The sequence below is a fragment of the Artemia sp. Qi Xiang Cuo genome, chromosome 1 (genome assembly GCF_049724085.1).
Source record: "Artemia sp. Qi Xiang Cuo chromosome 1, ASM4972408v1, whole genome shotgun sequence".
NCBI classification, from domain to species: Eukaryota; Metazoa; Arthropoda; class Branchiopoda; order Anostraca; family Artemiidae; genus Artemia; species Artemia sp. Qi Xiang Cuo.
The window spans coordinates 17110465-17132292 of record NC_142794.1 but is presented as its reverse complement, the minus strand read 5'-3'; the positions used below and the strand labels follow the sequence as shown (position 1 = coordinate 17132292).

Here is a 21828-nt window from a genome sequence, read left to right as displayed (position 1 = left end):
TGTTGAAGTCTTACCTAACTGATACAAAATTATATTTGAATGATGAAAAACCAGCTACATATGAATATGATGTCGAGTCTGGAGTCCCACAGGGATCTCCCCTTGGTCCACTATTATTTGCTGTATATATTAATGATCTATGTGGAGTTTTATCTAATATTGTTGATTCAATAAACAGTGGAGACCCAAATGTGATCCCTGTAAAAGCGTTAGTTTTATTTCCTGATGATAATAGTTTTACGATATGCGCAAGAACTGAAAAAGAGTTGATCCGAGCAGTTGAACATGATATAAGTTTGATTGAAAAGTGGACTAGGTTAAATAAGCTGAAAATAAATTTTAAGAAGTGTAATTTTGTGTTGTTTGCTCGTTCTAAAACGTATTATCCTTGGATAGAAAAGTTTAGGTGTGGGAATTCATTTATTAATAGAGTACGCTCGACTAGGTATTTAGGCATTATTGTAGATGAGACGCTTAGTTTTTCAGATCATATAAATTGTATAACATCTAAAATTGCCCGTAATGTTGGAATTATTAGGAAATTGAAACACATTTGTCCGTGTCCTTAGACTTTTGTATTTTTCACTTGTCCATTGTTACCTTTTATATTGCTGTTCGGTATGGTCTTCAACTTTTCAATCCCATCTGAAACGACTTAGAGCTTTGCAGAATTCTGCCATTGGGATCTTAGTAAATTATGGACCGAGAGATTCAGTGAGAAAAGCGTATTTGAAACTGAATATTCTTCCTCTAGCAGGTATATTCCTTTTCTATCGATCTATATTAATGTTTGATATTATTAATAACCTTACCTCAGAATGTTTTAATGGCATGTTTATAACTAGTGTGGATCTTCACAATTATAATACAAGAAATGCAGATGCTTTTCGGTGGCCGCCGTGTGAAACAACCCGGTCACAGTTCTCTGCTCGGCATGTTTTGCCGAGCTCCTGGAGTCATTTACCAATTGGGGTTGTGCGTGAGCATGACCGAAGTATTTTCCGGAGAAAATTGAGGGATTTTTGTAATAATATTTATCAGTTTGTTTGATTTTTTTTTTTTTTTATTTATTTTTTAGTAGCGCCATAATGGAATTTTTAGTTATGTTGTTTTGTTAGACCGTCGGCGGGAGATAATGTTTTGTTTTTGTTTATTTATATTGAATTATGAGTTGGAAGTTGGAGTTGGCGTAACGAACCGAAAGGTTCCTTGGCGTTTGTTTTTTGAAATTTATGTCTAAATAAAATTATGTTCCTGAAAAAAAAAAAATTTATATATCCATTTTGTTTAGCGTAGTAAAGATTCCAGATAGAAGTTATGTTTTTGAGGAGGACTCTCCTCCATAGCCCACAGAGCAAGGGTTTTAAGTTATGCCCTGGGGGCATATAAGAGCGATTTTGGCACAATGTATTATTTATTATATATTTCCTTTAGGCCAGGGCACTTGTATCGAAGAGGTTGTCGTAGAAACTTTGAAAGGTGCTCATTATATTGGAAATTAGAGTGGCTTGTGCCCTTTTTAATAGACGAAAGTGATCAGAAGGCAACTAACACCCCTTCCACTTCCGTTTCCCGAAACACATCCAATTAAAATTTTGAGACAGCCATTTTGTTCACCGTAGTTGATTTCCAGATATAAATTATGTTTTTGAGGAGGACACTCCCCCCAAGCCCTCAGGGCAAGGGTTGTAAGTTATGTCCTGGGGGCATATAAGGTTTCTATAGAAAGCGTTGTCATAGAAACTTCAAAAAGGACTCATTTGATTGGAAATTTAAATGGCTAGGGCCCTTTTTAATTGTCGCAAGTTATTGGAAGGCAACTAGCATCCCTTCCACGCTCACCATTTTCCCAGACACATCCAATCAAAACTTTAAAGTGGCCATTTTGCTCCTCGCAATTCAAAAATAAGGAAATAATATCTTTGAGCAGGATAATTCCGCCACAGTCTTCAGGGCAAGGGTTATAAGTTATGCCCTGGGGGTATATAACCTTTTCATTGAAAGCTGTGTCGTAGAAACTTGAAAAAGGGCCATTCGATTGGAAATTCAAAGGGCTAGTGCCATTTTTAATAGTCGAAAGTGAAGTGATTGGAGGGCAACTAACCCCCCTCTTCACGCCCACCATTTATCCAAACACATCCAATCAAAATTTTGAGATAGCTATTTTGTTCAACCTAGTTGTAAGTTCTGGAAATTAGGTCTTTGAAAATGACCAGCCCCCCACCTCAGAGCCCTCAGGGCAAGGGTTACAAGTTATGCCCTGGGGGCATATAAGGTTTTCATTGAAAACTTTGTCATAGAAACTTGAAAAAACAAGCATTCGATGAGAAATTCAAAGGGCTAGTGCTCTTTTTAATAGTCAAAAGTGATTGGAGGACAACTAACCCCCTCACACGCCCACCTTTTCTCCAAACACATCCAATCAAAATTTTTGACAGCCATTTTGTTCAACGTAGTTGAAAGTTTTGGAAATTAGGTCTCTAAGGATGACATCCCCCACCCCCCACACACACAGAACTCAGGGCTAAGGTTGTAAGTTATGCCCTGGGACATATAAGGTTTTTATAGAAAGCGTTGTCGTAAAAACTTCAAAAAGGGCTTGTTCGATTGGAAATTGAAAGGGCCAGTGCCCTTTTTAATAGACAAAAGTAATTAGAGGGCAACTAATCCCCTCTCACGCCCACCATTTCCCCAAACACATGGAATCAAAATTTTGAGATAGCCATTTTATCTATGTAGTTGAAAGTACGGGAAATTATGTCTTGGTGGATGACCGCCCCCCCCCCCCACAGCCCTCACGGCAAGGGTTGTAAGTTATGCTCCGGGGGCATATGAGGTTCTTACAGAAAGAGTTGTCGTAGAAATTTTAAAAAGGGCTCATTTGATTTGAAATTGAAACAGGTAAAGCCCTTTTTAATAGTCGAAATGGATTGAAGAGCAACTAACGCCCCTCTCACGCCCACTATTTTGCCGAACACATCCAATCAAGATTATGAGATATTAATTTTGTTCAACGTAGTTGAAATTTCTAGAAATTAGGTCTTTGAAGATGACAACCCCGCCCCCCCCCGAGCCCCCGCAACACTCAGGGCAAAGGTTGTAACTTATGCCCTAGGGGCATATAAGACTTTTATAGAAATTTTTGTCGTAGAAACTTCAAAAGGGCTCATTTGATTGGAAATTGAAAGGGCTATTGCCCTTTTTAATAGTCGAAAGTGATTGAAGGGCACCTAAACCCTGTCTCACACCCAGCATTTTCCCAAATAAATCTAATCAAAATTTTGAGATGGTCGTTTTGTTTAACGTAGTTGAAAATTCTGGAAATTAGGTCTTTGAGGATGATAACCCCCCTCAAAGCCCTAAGGGCAAAGGTTGTAAGTTATGCCGTGGGGGCATATAAGGTGTTTATAGAAAGCGTTGTCGTACAAACTCAAAAAGGGCTCAATCGATTAGAAATTGAAAGGGCTAGTGCTCTTTTTAATTGTCATAAGTGATTGGAAGGTTTGACACTTTTATAGTAAAGATCGATCTGGGTACAATGTGTTATTATTATTTTTTTTTAGACCAGGGCACTTCGTATCAAAGAATTTGTCGTAGGAACTTCGAAAAGGGCCCATTTAATTGAAAGGACTAATGCCCTTTTTAATAGTCGAAAGTGATAGGAGGACAACTAGTCCCTCTCCTAAGCCCACCCTCCCATTCACCCATTATGTTTAAAAACTAAATGTCGCCTTTAGATTAAATCAAAATGCACTGTGTTAATGCTAATTCCCAACAAGGCATCTCTGCAGTATCCCAAGAACGACTGAGGGTATTATGTTCAAACTTCCGGGGCTACTTCTGCTCATAAAATTTAACCAAATGAAAATAGCGTAAGTGTATCCAAGCTATCAAAGAAAGTAAACAGATTTTTTGCGAATGGAATCAACTTTTCTATTTTAGGTCAACTAGAGGAGGTATGAAACTAAATTAAATACTAATATTTGTGTCCAGATTTTTAAAAAGTTGTATGTTGTTAATTGCTGAAAATTTTTCTCCAGCATACAAACAGCAGGCCAAACCATACAGTCTTAAAAAATAGAAAACATTTAAAGTATTATTTTCTTTTTCCCTGAAAAGACTCTGTCAATATAAAACGAACAGAAATTAATTTAAAAAAAACCCTTTTCCACGAAATAAGTTTTTCAAAGAAAAGTAAAGAACTCCATTAAACCAAAAATGAACAAAAATTAAAATCAAATAATCTACCAAGCGTGAAACGACCACAAATCAGCATCGATAGATAAATGAAACCCAAAATGAATAGAAATTACAATAAATAATCGAGTCAAACTCAAAACGAGCAGAAATTAACATGAGTAGGGCTCAAAACCCCTATTTCTTCCCAAAGCCAGAACATAATTTACACTTTACGGAAAAAAATACAAATGAATGTGCATTGTCAGTTTAATATACATATACTGATATTTAATAATCAAAATGTTAATATTATTTGATTTATTAAAGTTATGAAAGTAAAAACATTTATATCTTGGAAAGTAAAAACACACGTTTATCATGGTTCAATTCCTTGTCAACACTTTCTTTCTGCACATCTTTCTTCAAAGCTCTTGATCAATAATTGAGGCTCTATTCCGATTTTTGACAGAGATTTTTTCTGACTGACAACTTCCCCTCGGTTTCTTAATAGGCCAATACAATTTTTTATTATTGTGCCGTCTGGCTGCATTTTCCAGAGCCAGGATGATCTTATTCGTAGCCTTGATTTAATATTTACTTACTGCATACTTGAATGCCTTCTGTGCTTCCTTTACTTCCCTCTTAATTGCTACCTATACCTTGCTTATTCATAGTTTAATTTTCCACTCTAATCTTTTTGTCATCGGATTCGTTAAGGATTAACTGAAAATACAGTAAACTTGTGTAAAGGCACAGACCCCATCAATAAAAACAACTTTTGGTGTCTAGTATCCTCTGAGTAAATAGCCGCGTGTCCTCAACGCATTTTTTTTTTCGCCTGACCACTTCGCACAGAAGGAGTCGTCATAGAAACTTGAGAGGAGATGCATTCGATGGAAAATTGAAAGCTCTAGTATCCTTTTTAAGAGCCAGAAGTGATTGCATGGCAGCCAGCCCTCCTTCCATACCCTTTTTACTACCCATGTCTCCGTAGCCCCCAAGACATACAATGGTGTGAAAGCCAAGATGAACGACTACGACGCAACTGTTCATCCAATCTACGAAACAAGATCTTTGGAAGCATTCGGTCTTTGCTGCACTAGGCATATACTACGAGTCAGCCGACAGTCTCATACCTAAGACCCTAAGGTTAAAAGAAGCTCTGCCCGGATACACCCACTCACAACAATCATAAAACAGCAACAACACTACAACGTTCATTTAGAACCATATCTGATTCAAGAATAAAAATTGAACGATGATTCAAGAATGACCAGGTTGCTTGGGGTGGCTTCTGCTGACAAGGACGTCGTTGAAATAAGAATTGTCTGAAAACTGCAAAAAAAGCAGCTGCTGACAGCAGTGCTTCCATTCCACTAATGTGGGAATAAAGTATTTAAGGGTGAAAAAAAAAGAGTAGATTTATAATCGGACACAATCCGGAAGTAAGTTTGTTATCGTGCTTAATATTTGAACAGGAACGTTAAAAACATCTATTCCTATGCTGTATTACCAGTGTTTCCACTTCAAATATTTTCAATCCCTAAAAGGCTTGTGGAAAATCCCTAAAAATCCCTATTTTCAATAGCAAAATCCCTAAAAGTCTCCCCATTTTCTGACTTCTTTCCAAGTTACAAGTAAAGACTTATTAGGATAGCTTTTAATAGCATTTGTTCAAGACGACTTATTTTGCAACTCAAGACCTTTTACGTGTACCAAAATATCTTCTTTTGACGTTTGAAACAATGCTTTGTATTTATCGACTAGTTAAGTTCGGTTTCGATTTATAGATTCCGGGTCCAGATCTCAGATTCTAGACCATATGAATATATTTTATTTATTTGTTTTTCTTTGCCATTATTTTTTCCTTCTATATTACTACTTTTTAAACACCATTGTTTTTATTTGAATTGGTCCGAAGGATTGGCATGAATCATATCCGGTTGCTTTTTTACGCATTGTTTTTGTTTTGATTTTTATTTAAGGAGAGCGCTGGTATTTTGATCGTTTGAATTATTTGACTTTTACTAGTGTAGACTGCTACCTGTCTCCCACTTTTCCAAAACATGCCGAATGTAGACGCACTTTAATTTGTAGTCAGAAAAATTCAATGAGAATTACCAAATAATAAGATTTAAGAGAAATACTAAAATTAATACCCCGAGTCATCGTTGTCGTCGCCATTCCCATTGTCTTTCCCAATGCCTAAAAAAGCGTCGCATTCGGACGCAGTCACATCGAATTTCACGGAATTCATTTTTTCTTTAAACTCTCGGTGAACGTAGGGTTGCCTTTACGCTTCGTCCAATACTAGACAGAAATCGTCGCAGCCAAAGTTTCGTTTTTGAGCCCATTCCTCTTTTCATTTTTTACTGTTTTCAGAACGCTTGAAAAGTCTTTACTCACCAACATTTGAACAGGGAGGTCCAGAAATAAACCAAATGACATGAAGAACGCTAGTAAACTTTAGCACTCCACTTGGCGTCTTGATGGATGCCACCCAGTTCCAAAAATCAAACCTTCAGTCCTTCCCCGTTGGTTATTTTGTTTCAAATTTCGCGGGTCTGTCCAAGTCCGAATAAACAAGAACATTTGTCAATCACTTTTGCCGAAATCCCGCCGTGGTGCCCAAAATTCCTATGTCCTCAACAAAAATCCAAAGGGTCGGCAAGGAAAAAGTTGAAAATCCAAACTTAAAGTAGTAATAAAGTACTAAAGTAGGTCTAAAAATATTAGTGGAGAAACATTCAAAATAAAGTAGTCTACCCTAAAATATAGTAGAAATGGAGGGACTGGCTGACAGATCAGGTTAGACTACATCAGTCATGCGGTCGTTCATGTTGCCGGGCAGTATGGAATATCGTATGGTTCTCATCGAAAGTAAGAAATTAAATTAATTGCAGCTGCAAAAAGGTGGCTGATCACAGATCGGGTTGGACTACATGAGTCATGCGGTCGTTCATGGGGCCGGGCAGTATGGAATATCGTATTGTTCTAATCGAAAGTAAGAAAGTAAATTAATCGCGGCTGCAAAAAGGCGGCTGCTGACAGATCGGGTTGGACTACATCAGTCATGCGGTCGTTCATGGTGCCGGGCAGTATGGAATATCGTATGGTTCTCGTTAAAAGTAAATTAATCGCGGCCGCAAAAAGGTGGATGCTGAGAGATCGGGTTGGACTACATCATTCATGCGGTCGTTCATGGTCCCGGGCAGTATGGAATATCGTTCGGTTCTCATCGAAAGTAAATTAATCGCGGCTGTAAAAAGGCGGCTGCTGAGAGATCGGGTTGGACTACATCGGTCATGCGGTCGTTCATGGTGCCGGGCAGTACGGAATATCGTATGAATCTCATCGAAAGTAAGAAACTAAATTAATCGCGGCTGCTGACAGATCTGGTTGGACTACATCAGTCATGCGGTCGTTCATGTTGCCGGGCAGTATGGAATATCGTATGGTTCTCATCAAAAGTAAGAAAGTAAATTAATCGCGGCTGAAAAAGGCGGCTGCTGACAGATTGGGTTGGACTTCATCAATCATGCGGTCGTTCATGGTGCCAGGCAGTATGGAATATTGTATGGTTCTCATCGAAAGTAAATTAATCGCGGCTGCAAAAAGGCGGCTGCTGAGAGATCGGGTTGGACTATATCAGTCATGCGGTCGTTCATGGTGCCGGGCAGTATGGAATATCGTAAGGTCCTCATCGTAAGTAAGAAAGTAACTTAATCCCAAAAAAATCTAATCAAAAATTTTGAGACAACTGTTTCAAAGAACACCAAAGAGAGAAAACACTCAATGAAGAACAAACAGACGAGATTACAGCCAGTAGAGACAAAATATAAAAAACTAAAACGACGCGGAAAGTTTACCTCGTATGAAAAAGATACGTCTTCAGCACAGATGAAACAAAGATAAAAGCTAAAATATACTAAAAACAAATACAACCACCTCCAATATTGATAAAACACAATTGTGTTTTGTATTTCAGAAATACAAAGTAAATTGTATTTTATTAATATTGGCAGGGGGTTTTACTTGATTTTAGTTTATTTTAGTTGTCATCTTAAATTCTTCTGTGCTGAAGACTCCTCATTAAATAAAAAAAATAAGTTTTTTCAACTGAAAAACCTGATAAACAAACATAAACAAACATAGTGTTCCAGAAGTCGTTTTTTAAGAATTGGGAAAAAATTCAAACTCTAGCGTAAAGAACGAGGTGTTGAGGAGGAGGCAGCCCCCTTCATTTACGTAATAGTTCCTGTTCGTTTTAAGTTTTGATGTTGCTACTTACTTTCAGATAAAAAACTAGTTTTTTTTAATTTTATTTCTGATCTTTTTTTAAGTATTCCCAGGATATCTAGCCCCACCTCCACGGAAAAATATCCTTCCCACGGATATATTCTCTAGGCAATTCAATCCCAGGGAAAACTTACCCACGGCAATTACACTTAACAACTCCACGCGTAAAATTGGGACGGAAAACAGATACCAAAAAATATAAAAAGAATTTTGTATAGGAATTCTGTCAAGTTCCCAAAGTGTATAATTTGTTTTGACAAGTTCACCCCTTGGAAACTTCCCTCCCAATAGAAAGTTCCACCCTAAAATGTATGCATGCTTCCCAATGACAAATAGGCCTATTATGCGTAAACAATGGGTGATCTTTATAACTTAAAGACCTTTCCCTTGGTACTGTAGGAGGTCCCTGGGACATGTTATATCCAAAGACAGAGCTATTGGACCTTTCAACTATGATGAACAAAATCGGTATCTCAAAATTTAATCGGAAGATTTTAGGAAAAATGGGTGGGGATGGGGCCTAGTTACCCTCCAATCTTTTGGTCACTTAAAAAGGGCACTAGAACTTTAAATGTTCGTTAAAATGAACAATCTCACGATATTCTAGGACCATTGGGTCGATACGATCATTCCTGGGAAAAAAAAGAAAAAAAAAGAAATAAATACGCATCCATGATCTTTCTTCTGGCAAAAAAAAACAAACGAAATTCCCCATTTTCCATGTAGAAGCTTGAAACCTCTACAATAGCGTTCTCTGATGCGCAAAGTCTGAAGGTTTGATTTTCATGAAGATTCTATGAATTTTAGGGGTGTTTCCCTCTTTTTTCGAAAATAAGGCAAATTCTCTCAGGCTCGTAACCTTTCACGGGTAAGATGAAACTTATACCATTAAACATTAACCTTTCACGGGTAAGATGAATGAAACTTATACATTTGATAATCATCATAAAAATCCAATTCTTTTGATATATTCTTTCATTAGACAACTATTTGTTCCAGTAGAGTCAAAAGATTAAAAAAGTATGATCCCAAAATAGCCCAAACAGTCCCTGATACAAGGGCCGTAAGTAACGCAAATCGCTAATTGTTTACAGATATGTTTTATAGGGGGCAAGGGGTTTCTTTGATCTTGGGTGTCTTAAGTGATCAACCCCTTCAGGGACCATTCTGTAGTCCAAGAGTATCGTATATATAGATGGAAGAGGGTAAGCATGTCAGGGGTTCTGTCGTAAAAACAAGCCAAGAAACTACTTGTCCTTCATCAGATGAATGTTTCAGCCTTAAGCCTGTGGGTCACGAGAAGATTAATTTACAGAAAAGTCGCCAAACAAAATTTACATGATTCATGTGAAACACATTTTCTTAAGTCCTTGAGGATACAGGAAAAAAAAGGATTTCCAAAATGGTGCTTGACAAAAGGGCAAAAAAAACTTAAGCCCATTCATTTCATTTATTTTCCTGTGACTCATTCAGCTTTATTTTACTTATTAAAAGAAAGTGATCCGGCCCATCGGACCCAATCACATCTGTTTGAGAACTTTCAAGAAATCCCCCATTAACGAAAAAATGATCAATTAAAGAAGCCGAAAGATGCGAAATCCGAGTTAGAATAGTTACAAGAGGAAACTATCACGTGACGCCATCATACTAACAATATCTGAGCTATTCGCTCTTTTTAGTAAATCATTATTGAAAATTCCCAAAAATAGTGCTCCACAAAGGGCAAAAAAAACTTTTTTCCAAAGGTTTGAAACTTAAAACCGCAATTCCCATCGGCTAAGAGTCCTTAACGTGCAAAAACATTTTTAGTCCTGACATGGGTTCAAAAAATGGAGCTCCTAAAATGGCCAAATTTTAATTTTCCCAAACTACTTAAAACTTACACCAATAAGTCCTTGGGCCATAGAGCAACATTGCACTAGAAGAAATTAAGCGGAAGCTTTGAGAAAACAAATTTTTTGGACCATCCAATTATGCATACAACAAAGTTTGCATGATTCTGGTTTCAACAATGCATAATATGTACATCTTTCCCCTGAAATGTATCTGTCCAGATTTGTTTTGAAATGGCTAATTTGTGTAACTATGCATCGTTCCCCTTAGAGCTGCGTGCAACATTTGAGCCATTCAGAGATTTTATGAAGACTTTCTAATCATTTTAATTAAGATAGCCATCCTTGACTCGGGATTTGATGCAAAGGTTGAGCTATAAGTGCACCCAGGATAGAATAAAGCGCCAAAAAAAGAAAAAAACTTTCAGATAACCTCTTGCCCATTATATGACTGAAAAACGGCAAGGTGATTTAGAATTTCGGTTGATTGAACCTTCTCTTAACTTGAAGGATCGCTATGATCATAGGTTCTATCTGGCAAGGCCAAAAACAAAAGAAATTAAAAAGAAGCAAAAGAATGAAACACGGTGAACGCAACACTCTGACAATAGACTATATTTGTGGGGTCAATCCGTCATAAACGGACCTTTTAGCTTCATTATATGGTCTCATTTCGTGTTTCATTTATTTGTGGAGAGAATTTGTTCAAAATGTTTAGTCGCAGTTACAGAAATATTGATCATCTTAATCTCACCAAACTGATTTTTTTTATATTTATGTAGACTGGCAACAAAAACTATAAACTATAATCTATACAATATTTGTTGGGAAAATGGAATACTGTTGTGTCTAAAACCGATCCATATTCTACTTTCCTTTAATTTTTCTGCTTGAGTTTAGTAGAAACATGAATGCAATATGAATTTTGGAAATGATAGAAGATATGATAAAAGAATAAATAAGAGGCAAGTAAGAGTAAAATGAGAGAACAAAAAGGGAACAAAAACAGTAGAATTTACTTTGTTGTTGCTATGGGCAGAAACCCAATACTTTTTTAGCGTTTCCACAACCACGGAAATATCTCGGCAAATATAATAGATTTATGTTGGGTAAGGTCTAAGCTACGATGAACAGGTTGAGTTTTAGTCATATTGACTACAGTGTTGCCACCATGGCCTGGAAGAATCTACTAAATCTGAGAGGAAAAACTTACTAAATTGCATCTGTTTTTACTAAATGCACAAAAAAAGTTTTGCGTCATCAAGCATCGATTTTTACTATAGGAGGGTAATCTATAGGATTTTCACAATCCTTTTTGCCTTTTTTCCTCTTTTCCTCTTTTCTCTGTCTGTTCGTCTTTTCTTTCGTTTTCATAGCATGAATGATAATCCCAGAAACCTATAAGTTCAAAAACTCTTTTTTTTTTTATTTGGATGTACTACTAGATAGGCTTGATATTCCAGATGCGGTGTATGCAAGACATCAAACAATAGTCTGGAATCTTGGATTCTGGAAATTCTGTTGGTGAAGCCCGGCTTTAAATTTATCAATGGTCTTTAGGTCATAAAATTCAGATATATTGAAAAAGTCTGAGAGTCAGGGAAAATTTTCTGAAAACAAATTAAGCCGGCATACCAGTCCTGAGTTTAAATGAAGAAGAAGCCAAGAGAAAAGAAAATATTTTTGGGCGCTAGGGTTGACTCGAAATCGCAAAAATGAGAGCAATAGTAGCCATAATATCTAACGTAATCGAAATCAGATTTTGTAGTGAATGGACCCTAATATTTTCCCCTGAATCCATGGACAATAATAAAAGTTTTGTTTACTAAAATCATTACTTTTTACTAGATATTGGGAAATTTACTAGATCCTAAATTTACTAGATTGTTTTTTTTACTAGATCTAGTAAAATCCTACTGACGGTGGCAACCCTGATTGACTATGCTAAGTCTCAGGTGAATTGGGAGTCAAGATATGCAAAAATAAAAATAAGTTGAAGTAGCTAAGCTCTCAAACCACATGTTAACAGCCGTTGAGCACTTTTTTTTTTTCAAAGATTCATTTGTTTTGTTCCCAAAAAAGAAACCAACAAAATGGGCCAAATAACTAATGTTTCAATGCTTCCTAAGACCAATTTTTTCTAGAAAAAAAATTATTCTTTTAACTTGTATGAATTCAGCCGAAGTTCTGCGGCTTCTCACTAATTCCTTTCCACAGAAGGTGATTTGGTAGGCTCTGGTCTATAATAACGCTCCCATGCGATAATAAACTCCCATTAATTTTACAATTTTGAGATAGGCTTACTATCTGTTTCTCATTTCTCCTGCTGAATTGGTGAAATCTGTGAAGAAAATAAGTTCCCCTTTTCTGTTTCTCCTTTTTCAATCTACAATTTATTCACCATTTTTCAGTCAACTCAGTAATATCAAACTGCAATTAACCAAAATGTTTGTAAATAAAGGAGGCTTTAAAAAAATATTCAAATTACAGAGTGTAGATATTTTTCCTTTTCTTTATAGTTATGCTAACTTTGCAGTCCTGGCAGCTTATATAGGTAATTTAAAATTATTTATGCCCTTCTTTTAGAATATCTTATAGGTCCGGCTATCGTATGCCCAAACCACCCCATAGTCACGTCTTTCGCTAAAAAGTCAATTTTTATTAACGATATGAGTTTTTCTTGATTTTAACCCCAACATTTTAACCCTAACCCCACATTTGTATTCCAGAAAGAGACAAATAAAATTGCAAGATATTGATTTGAAAAGCTTGTACCGACATAAATCTGTTCTCAACTTTTCTCAACTAATACTGCGTGTTCTTATCATTTGACAGATTCCTGTTGCAGATTAAATAAAAAAACAAGTTTTTCAACTGAAAGTAAGGAGCAACATTAAAACTCAAGATAAACAGAAAAAACTCCGTATATGAAGGGGTTGTCCCCCTCCTCAATAACTTGCTCTTTACGCTAAAGTTTAACTGTGTGCCCAATTCTTGAAGAACGACTCCTGAAACAAAAGGGTCACTTAATTAGAATAGAAAGCTTTTTTAAAGGTGCTATAAACTTAGCATGAAGAGCAAGGCATTGAGGAAGAGGCAACCCCTTCATATACGGAATAAACCCCACACTTTAGCGTGAACCAAAATTGGGCCGTGTTACTAATTACTTAGAATTCGTTACTACGAACTGTTTCCTAGAAAAACAGCTATATCAAGCTTCTGTCTTTTCGATTTTAAAAATTATGCCTTAACTAATGACCCTGATTGGTCAATCTCAAAGTTATGCTTGAAAGTTAAACATATCAACAAATTCTGAACGGTGCGCCGTTTATGAACGCTGGTGTGCATAATTGGGGTTGTAGTCCTGCGAGATTAGGTTTTATTGACAAGTGTGACTGTAGTCTGACCCATGCATTAAATTAAAATTCTTCAACATGTTCCTAGACCAAATCACTGACACCATTTAAAGTGACATTGTCTGTGTTCTAAAGTTTGATGTCACCTAGCAATTGACACCATATTCTAGTGTTCATTGTAGTGTCTAATGCAGTTATTTCCATAAATCTTTACATTTCATTTTCTTTTTAACTATACTGACCTTTCATTGCCCTCTTCTTAAGCGGACTATTGCTAAGGTTATTTGTAAAAAACTTGTTTTCATGAGTTGTGTTTAGGTTATGACGAATCATTGATTACAAATCGTATTAAATCAGGAGTTAAGCAGGGCTGCGTTCTATCCCCATTTATATAAATCATTTAGATAGACTTTGTCCTAAGGAGCACAGCAAAGGCCATGGAAGAACACGGAATCAAATAGGTAAATAAAACTTCCCTAATTATTAATTATGCTGATGACTTAAGCGTTCTAGACGAAAGTCTTAACAAAATTAATGAACTTTTAGATATTTTGCGAGCTCAGGGTACAAGAATATGTTTGTAAATTAATATTAAGAAAACTAAAGCGCCTAGACTAGGAATAGGTGAAGGTGAAAAGGGGATCATTGGTAACGAGAAGATCCCCAAGTGGACAGCTTCAAGTTACCTAAATAATATCAAACATTTCGTCGTAACGAACTGTAAGTAAGGAGCGACCCGGCTCAATGGTAACCGAAACTCTAGAAACCGGATGCAAATAGATAGAATTTTGATACCAATAGATACATCAGAAGAATCAAATTTTAATTCTGATTTCAAATATATAAGTTTCATCAAGTTTAGTCCCACTAATCAAAGGCTACGCACCTGAAAAAATGTGGCTGATTTGCAAAAAAAGGGGGAAAACCCTCTAAAAGTTATAGAACCTTAATGAAAATCACACCATCATATTCAGCGTATCAGAGAACCCTATCGCAGTGGTTTCAAGCTCATATCTACAAAAATGTTGAATTTTGCATTTGTTGCCAGAAGAAAGATCACTGATGCGTGTTTATTTGTTTTTTGTTTTGTTTTTATTCCCAGGGGTGATCGTATCGACCCAGTTGTCCAAGGATATCGTGGGAGGGCTCATTGGAACGGAAATTTAAAGTAATAGTGCCCTTTTTAAGTGAAAAAAATGGAGGGCAACCAGGCCCCCTCCCACGCTCATTTTTTCCCAAAGTCACCCGATCAAAATTTTGAGATTGCCATTTTGTTCAGCATGGTCGAAAATATGATAACTATGTCTTTTAAGATTACTTAATCTCCCGAAGTCCCCGGGGGGAGGGCTGAAAGTTATGAACTTTACCCAATGTTAACATAGCCTATAGTATTGGTTATTGGGAAGTATACAGACGTTTTCAGGGAGGATTTTTTCTGGTAGTGGGGGGGGGGGTCGGGAGGCTATGTGGATGGATCGTTCCATGGAGGAAGTTTTCATTGGGGAAGGGACCTTACAATGAAGGGGGCGCCGGATTTTCCAGCATTATTTAAAAAAACGATCAGAAATTATATAAAAAAAGACAAGTTTTCAACTGAAAGTAAGGAGCAACATCAAAACTTAAAACGACAGAAAATGTTACGTATATGATCGGGTTCACCCCCTAGTCAATACCTCGCTCTTTTAGCCAAAGATTATTTAGTACTTTCATAAGAGCTATTTATTCTAATTATCCGCATTTGTGATTAAAGGGTCATTTTTAAAGAATTGGAACAAAATTCAAACTTTATATTAGAGAGCAAGGAATTGACTACGTGGCGACCCCTCTGATATATGTATTAAAAATATATGAAAATAGAAGTTCGTTACGTTAGTTAATTCGTAAGTTACGTATATCTATTAATAACAAAAACTTTAGTAAATAAAATTAAACAATTTTTGAGAAAGACATTTAAACAAATAAAAGTAAAATTAATATTAAAATTTTGTTTTAATTATTCATGTACGGTGAGCAAAAATCAAAAACTGAATTAATTCAAAAACGTTCAAAAATTAAATTTAAAAGAATTAGTTTTTTTAACTGAAAGTAAGGAATGACGTTAAAACTTAAAACGAACAGAAATTACTCCGTATATGAAAGGTGCTGTCCCCTCCTCAACGCCTTGCTCTTTACGCTAAAGTTTGACTTTATCACAGTTACATTTTTGTTAAAAAATAAAAAACTTTAACGCAAAGAGCGAGGGGTTTAGGAGGAGACAGCCTCTTTCATATACGGAATAATTTCTGTTCGTTTTAAGTTTTAACGTCGTTCCTTACTTTCAGTTAAAAAAACTTGTTTTTTTTTATTTAATTATTAGTAAAGATGTTGGCTGCAGTTAAGATGTTAAAAGTAGAATAGCTAAGGGCCTGGGTGTTTTTTCACAGTTGAAGAAAGATCGGAAAAATAGGAAGATAATCCTATGAACCAAGATTAGAATATTGGAAGCTACAGTGATGACAGTGGTCAAGTATAGTTCTGAAGTGTGGGCGCTCCGAAAAATGGAGGAGGATTTTTTAGATGTTTTCAGAGAAATTGCCTAAGGTTTGTTTTGGGTACCCGATTGACTAACCATATCTCAGTCAGTAAGCTATATGAAAAAGTGATTCATTCCCGCTTTCTAATGCTATAATAATAGAAAGGCTTAGACTGCTTGGCCACGTTTTGCGGATTCATGATGACAGATTGCCAAAGATTTACTTTGTCGGCCAACCGTCTAGGCCCAAACTAAAACCCCGTGGTCTCCGAAAGGGGTAGGAGGATGTCGTAAGGAGCAATTTAAGGGAAATGGGTACTTTCTGGGAGGGTGTAAAGAGAGTCTTTGAATAGGTTGGGATGGAGGAAGAGTGCGTAGTTGGGTTGTGCTCACGTGCCTTAGTGCTGCAGTGAGCTGTTAGTAGTAGTAGTAGTATCAGAAGTATGAATTATAAATTGAATTTAGATATTATGTCTAAACGAGTTAATGCTCGAAATCAATGATCAAAAAGGTAAAAGAATGAAACTAATTAAATTATAACCCAATAAGTTTATAGTGAACTTGAATATTTACATTCCTTTGTAACTAACTCCAGAACTCGATTTTTATTAATGACAATTTGTTTACTTATTTTAAGAGAAAGTATAGTAAGAAATTATAAGCAGTGTTTACTGATATAAGAATTCTCCCTAAGATCGGGCATTTATAGGTGGGTCAGAGCTTCTTTTGTTGTAGACTCGGAGTAGTAGCTTCCAAACTTTGGGACCCAATAGCAAGGCCACGTGCAGGAGAGGGGGAGGATTATAGAGTTTGAATCCCCTCAAAGAAAATTTTTATTTCTGACTGATAAAAAATTAACAAAAATTCACGTAAACAAACTTTTGATGCGTTTTATATTTTTTTAACCCCCATCTCAATCAAAAATACCCCCACCCTCCAAAGAAAATCATTGATACGACCTTGCCCAAAAGTAAGTAAAGTCAGGATAGCCGCATGCTAATTCCTGTACATTCTGAAAACCAATCACTAGAATATAAATCAATATATGATCTCTCTCTATCTAAGGCAGAACAGCGACCATTATCTTGGAGTCAAAATCAATATTTATTTCATATAAATCTATAAATTTTGGCTCTCGATGACGACATGGGTGTTCCCTGTATTTTTCCATATATATACTATTGGCCTCTTTTTCCCTAGCTTGGCCATTTTAGTAAATAATAATCTAAATGTTTTTGTATCTACATGGAGGCACTGTGGTGTCATCAACATTGTTCTATTGATCTTTATGAGCATCAAAATTAGGTAAAGGCACCCGTTGTGACGCACCTTTAAATTTCATGGATGTCGAAAGTAGGAAGCTGCTACCCCGGTTTTACCTGCCCCGGATACTATAGGAACGACTCGAGATTTATCATAGAGTAAGCACTGAACACACAACAGTTTTTGTCCGTTTTATTCATTATTAAATAAAAAAAAACAAGTTTTTTTTAACTAAAAGTAAGGAACGACTTTAAAAGTTAAAACGAACAGAAATTACTCCGTATATGAAAGGGGCTGTCCCCTCCTCAACGCCACGCTCTTTACGCTAAAGTTTTTCATTGTTTAAAAAAAAATAGAGTTGAGAGAAAGTCAAACTTTAGCGTGAAGAGCGAGGCGTTGAGGAGGGGACAGCCCCTTTCATATACGGAATAATTTCTGTTCGTTTTAAGTTTTAACGTAGTTCCTTACTTTCAGTTAAAAAAAACTTGTTTTTTTTATTTCATTTTTGAACGTTTTTGAGTTAATGCAGGTTTTGATTTTGGCTCACCGTACATGAATAATTAAAAAAAAATTGAATATTAATTTTACCTTTATTTGGTTAAATGGCTTTTCTCGAAACCTGTTTATTTTTATTTACGAACGTTTTTATTAGTAATAAATATACATTACTTACGAATTAACTTACGTAACGAACCTCTATATTCTTATATTTTTAATACGTATATTAGAGGATTCACCCCCTAATCAATACCTTGCTCTTTAATCTATAGTTCAAATTTTGTTACAATTCTTTAAAAATGACCCCTTAATCACAAATTCCGTTAATTAGAACAAATATCTCTTATGAAAGTACTAAAAAATCTTTGGCTTAAAGAGCGAGTTATTGACTAGGGTGTGAGCCAAATCATATACCTAATGTTTTCTGTCGTTTTAAGTTTTGATGTTGCTCCTTACTTTCAGTTAAAAAACTTGTTTTTTTTATATATAATTTCTGATCTTTTTTTAAATAATGCTGGGAAATCCGGCACCCCCTTCATAGCAATGTCCCTCTTCCCATTAAAAATTATTTCATGTTAAGATCCTCCTACATAACCCCCGACCCACTCCCCCCCCCCCGACCAGAAAATAAACCCTCTGAAAACGTCTGTATACTTCCCAAAAAACAATTGGGTAAAGATAATAACTCTAAGCCCACCCTCCAGAGACTTTGGGGGATTAGCTCATCCTAAAAGACATAGTTTTCATATTTTCAACCATGCTGAACAAAATGGCAATCTCAAAGTTTTGCTAGGGTGATTTTGGGAAAAAAAGTGCTTGGGAGGGTGCCTAATTGTCCTCAATTTTCTTAGGTCACTTAAAAAGGTCACTAGAACTTTTAATTTTCGTTCCAATGAGCCCTCCCACGATATTCTAGAACCACTGGGTCAATATGATCACCCCTGGAAAAAAAAAAAAAAATAAAAACAAATAAACACACATTCGTGATCTTTCTTTTGGCAAAAAATGCAAATTTCCACATTTTTGTAGATAGGAGCTTGAAACCTCCGCAGTAGCGTTCTCTGAAACGCTGAATATGATGGTGTGAATTTCATTAAGGTTCTATAATTTTTAGGGGGTCTTTCCCCCTTTTTTCGAAAATCAGCCAAGTTTTTTCAGGCGCGTAACTTTTGATAAGTAGGACTAAACTTGATGAAACTATAAATTTGAAATCGGCATTAAAATCTGATTCTTTTGATGTATCTATTGGTATCAACATTCCGTTTTCTACAGTTTCGGTTACCATTGAGCCGGGTCGCTCCTTACTTACAGTTCGTTACCACGAACTGTTTGATAAGCATTTTCAGTCACAATTTCTTTGCTGTATGCCATTTCCGACTGAAGAAAATTATAAATTAATACTAATCAATACAAATTGAATCACAGCTAGAGCGTGAAGATCAGAAAAACTATTCTCCAAAAATCATATGTAAAAAGGATTCACCTTGAAAGTTGTAGCTATTTTAGAATCTTCAATGAGTTTTCCAGGGTAATGTTCACCAAGTGGAAATGGAAAATCAGATCCCAGCATAATTCTGTCCTAAAAAGAAAATAAGTATCAATAAAATACATACACTGTCTATCAAATACTCAACATAAAATTGATGTTGAGACAATAATATTTTTCTGTCTTGAGGCCGCAACAGCAGCCATTATTTCTACATTTGTCTTTTTGTGTATGGCTTTAATTGGCTTTTAAATACAGATTATTATTATTTCTACAGCATCCAACTGCAGAGACATTTAATAGTAGTAGATTATGGTAATAGACCTTATATAAAACAAAAATATTAGCATGTATAATTTCAAAATTTTAATCGTATGCTAGTATCAGTAAAGTCAGCACGCCTTTCCTTGTTTTGACCTTTCTTTGATCAAACCCTTTTTTAGTAAGTTTTATAAATACATTTTTTAATTAATAAATCATCGTTTTATTAACATTATTGTTAGTGTAATTATTAACTATTGTTTTATCAATTAATATCAGCATGTAGAATACTTTTTTTAATTAATAAATTAATCAATAATACATTAGTAATTATTGTAAGATAATCAAAATGACAGAAATTAAATATATTAGCGTGTAGAATTTCAATATTTTAATCATGTGATAGTATCGATAAAGTCAGCACGCCTTTCCCATGTTTGATCTTTCTTTGACCAAGCCCCTTTTTCGTAAGTTTTACAAATACATTTTTATCGTTTTTCTTTTTCGCTCTTTGACAATTATTTTGTAAAACTTAGGCACATTAGTTTCTATTATAAAATAGCACTAAAATACTGGGAAGATGGTTTCCCAGTTATGGTGATATAATAATATGTTATGTATAATGGAATAATGTGTAAAGAATATAACCATCTGTTCATTTCCTCTTTTGACCTGTCGACTATGTCGAAATGATGTAGATGGCAGAAATTAAAGTATCAAGGGTTTAAGTGTTAACGCAACAAGTGAGAATATCATAAGTACTACTGTTTTCCTTTAAGCAGTGGTTCTTGCAACGGGTAAACACTAGAAAGAATCTTCTATTTCCACGGTCAGAAGGGCCATAATTGTGAATGAGTGATCGGTAATCCAAATAAAACTTTTCTACAAAATGTAGCAATAAAGTAAGTTTAAATACTGAAGCCAAAGCGGTTGCATTATGTTGTTTAAATGAATATTGGTATTAATTATTTTGATTAATACGACTAAAGAGTTTGAAAAAACCCAAAGATAAAAATAAATGAAGTTAGACATTGGGAAACAAATTTTCGCTGAATCCAAGAAAATAGAATAAATACATAATTATACTGAGTACTGAGTTTCTTAGTACTTATTATAGATTCTTCCTAATTAATCTGCCGGTAATTAACGGCCTAATTAAATTCTTTTCTTTTTAATTAAATTCTTTTTAATTAATTCTTAAATGAATAGTGACATTAATTATTTAGATTAATACCACTAAAGAAATTAATACTACTAATAGATTAATAATACTCATTATAGATTCTGCCTAATTAACGCCCTAATTAAATTCTTTATATATTCTGCCTATTAACTGTCCTTAAGTGCAACTCCTTTATACTACTTTCTATTGTGGAGGAATAAATTAATTTAATGAATACCGTTTATTGCTCAATAGTATGCAGTTTACTTTTTGCCTAAACAGTTAAAGTTAATCATCCTTGACGACTCGGATCAAATGGTTGGTCGTTACAAACTATATGCAAAGAGTGACCGTGCCAACAGTGACAACAATTTTGAAAACGATTTCTCACAACAATATATAGGCCTACATCAAAAGAATATGCTTTTCATGGTAATTGACTCTTAAAAAGCAGCCAGAATTTTAAAAACTACTTCTCATCACAATATCACATCAAAAGAATATGCCTTTCATGGTTATTGACTCTTAAAAAGCAGCCAATATTTTAAAAATAAATTCTCATAACAATATATACCTCAAAAGAATATTATTTTAAAAAAGACTAAATATTAACAACAAATTCTCATAACAATAGGCTATATACATCAAATGGTATGCTTTTCATGGCGATTGACTCTTAAAAAGTAGCCAAAAATTTAAAATAGCTTTTCGTAATAAAGGAATATGCTTTTCAGGATAACTGACTCTTAAAAGGTAACTAACATTTAAAAAACAAATTCTCATAACAATATATACATCAAAAGAATATACTTTTTATAATAATTGACTCTTAAAAGGCATCCACAATTTCATTAATAGCTTTTTATAACGATAAATACTTCAAAAGAATGTGCTTTTCATGGTAATTGCTGTAAATACTTAAGACTGTGCTTTAAACACAACATCAGTCTAGCTTTACAGTCATTTTCATCATTTTAGAG

At 35.2% G+C, this 21828-nt stretch overlaps 1 protein-coding gene across 1 annotated transcript in view; it reads right to left on the bottom strand.

Moving 5' to 3' along the window:
* The window catches only part of LOC148956060 (2-amino-3-carboxymuconate-6-semialdehyde decarboxylase-like), a 206081-nt gene that overhangs the window by 10892 nt on the left and 173361 nt on the right, over nucleotides 1–21828 (bottom strand). The window contains exon 4 of the mRNA XM_089093860.1: nucleotides 19423–19518. Within this exon, the coding sequence (XP_088949986.1) occupies nucleotides 19423–19518 (96 nt within the window). The remainder of the gene's footprint in view (nucleotides 1–19422; nucleotides 19519–21828) is intronic.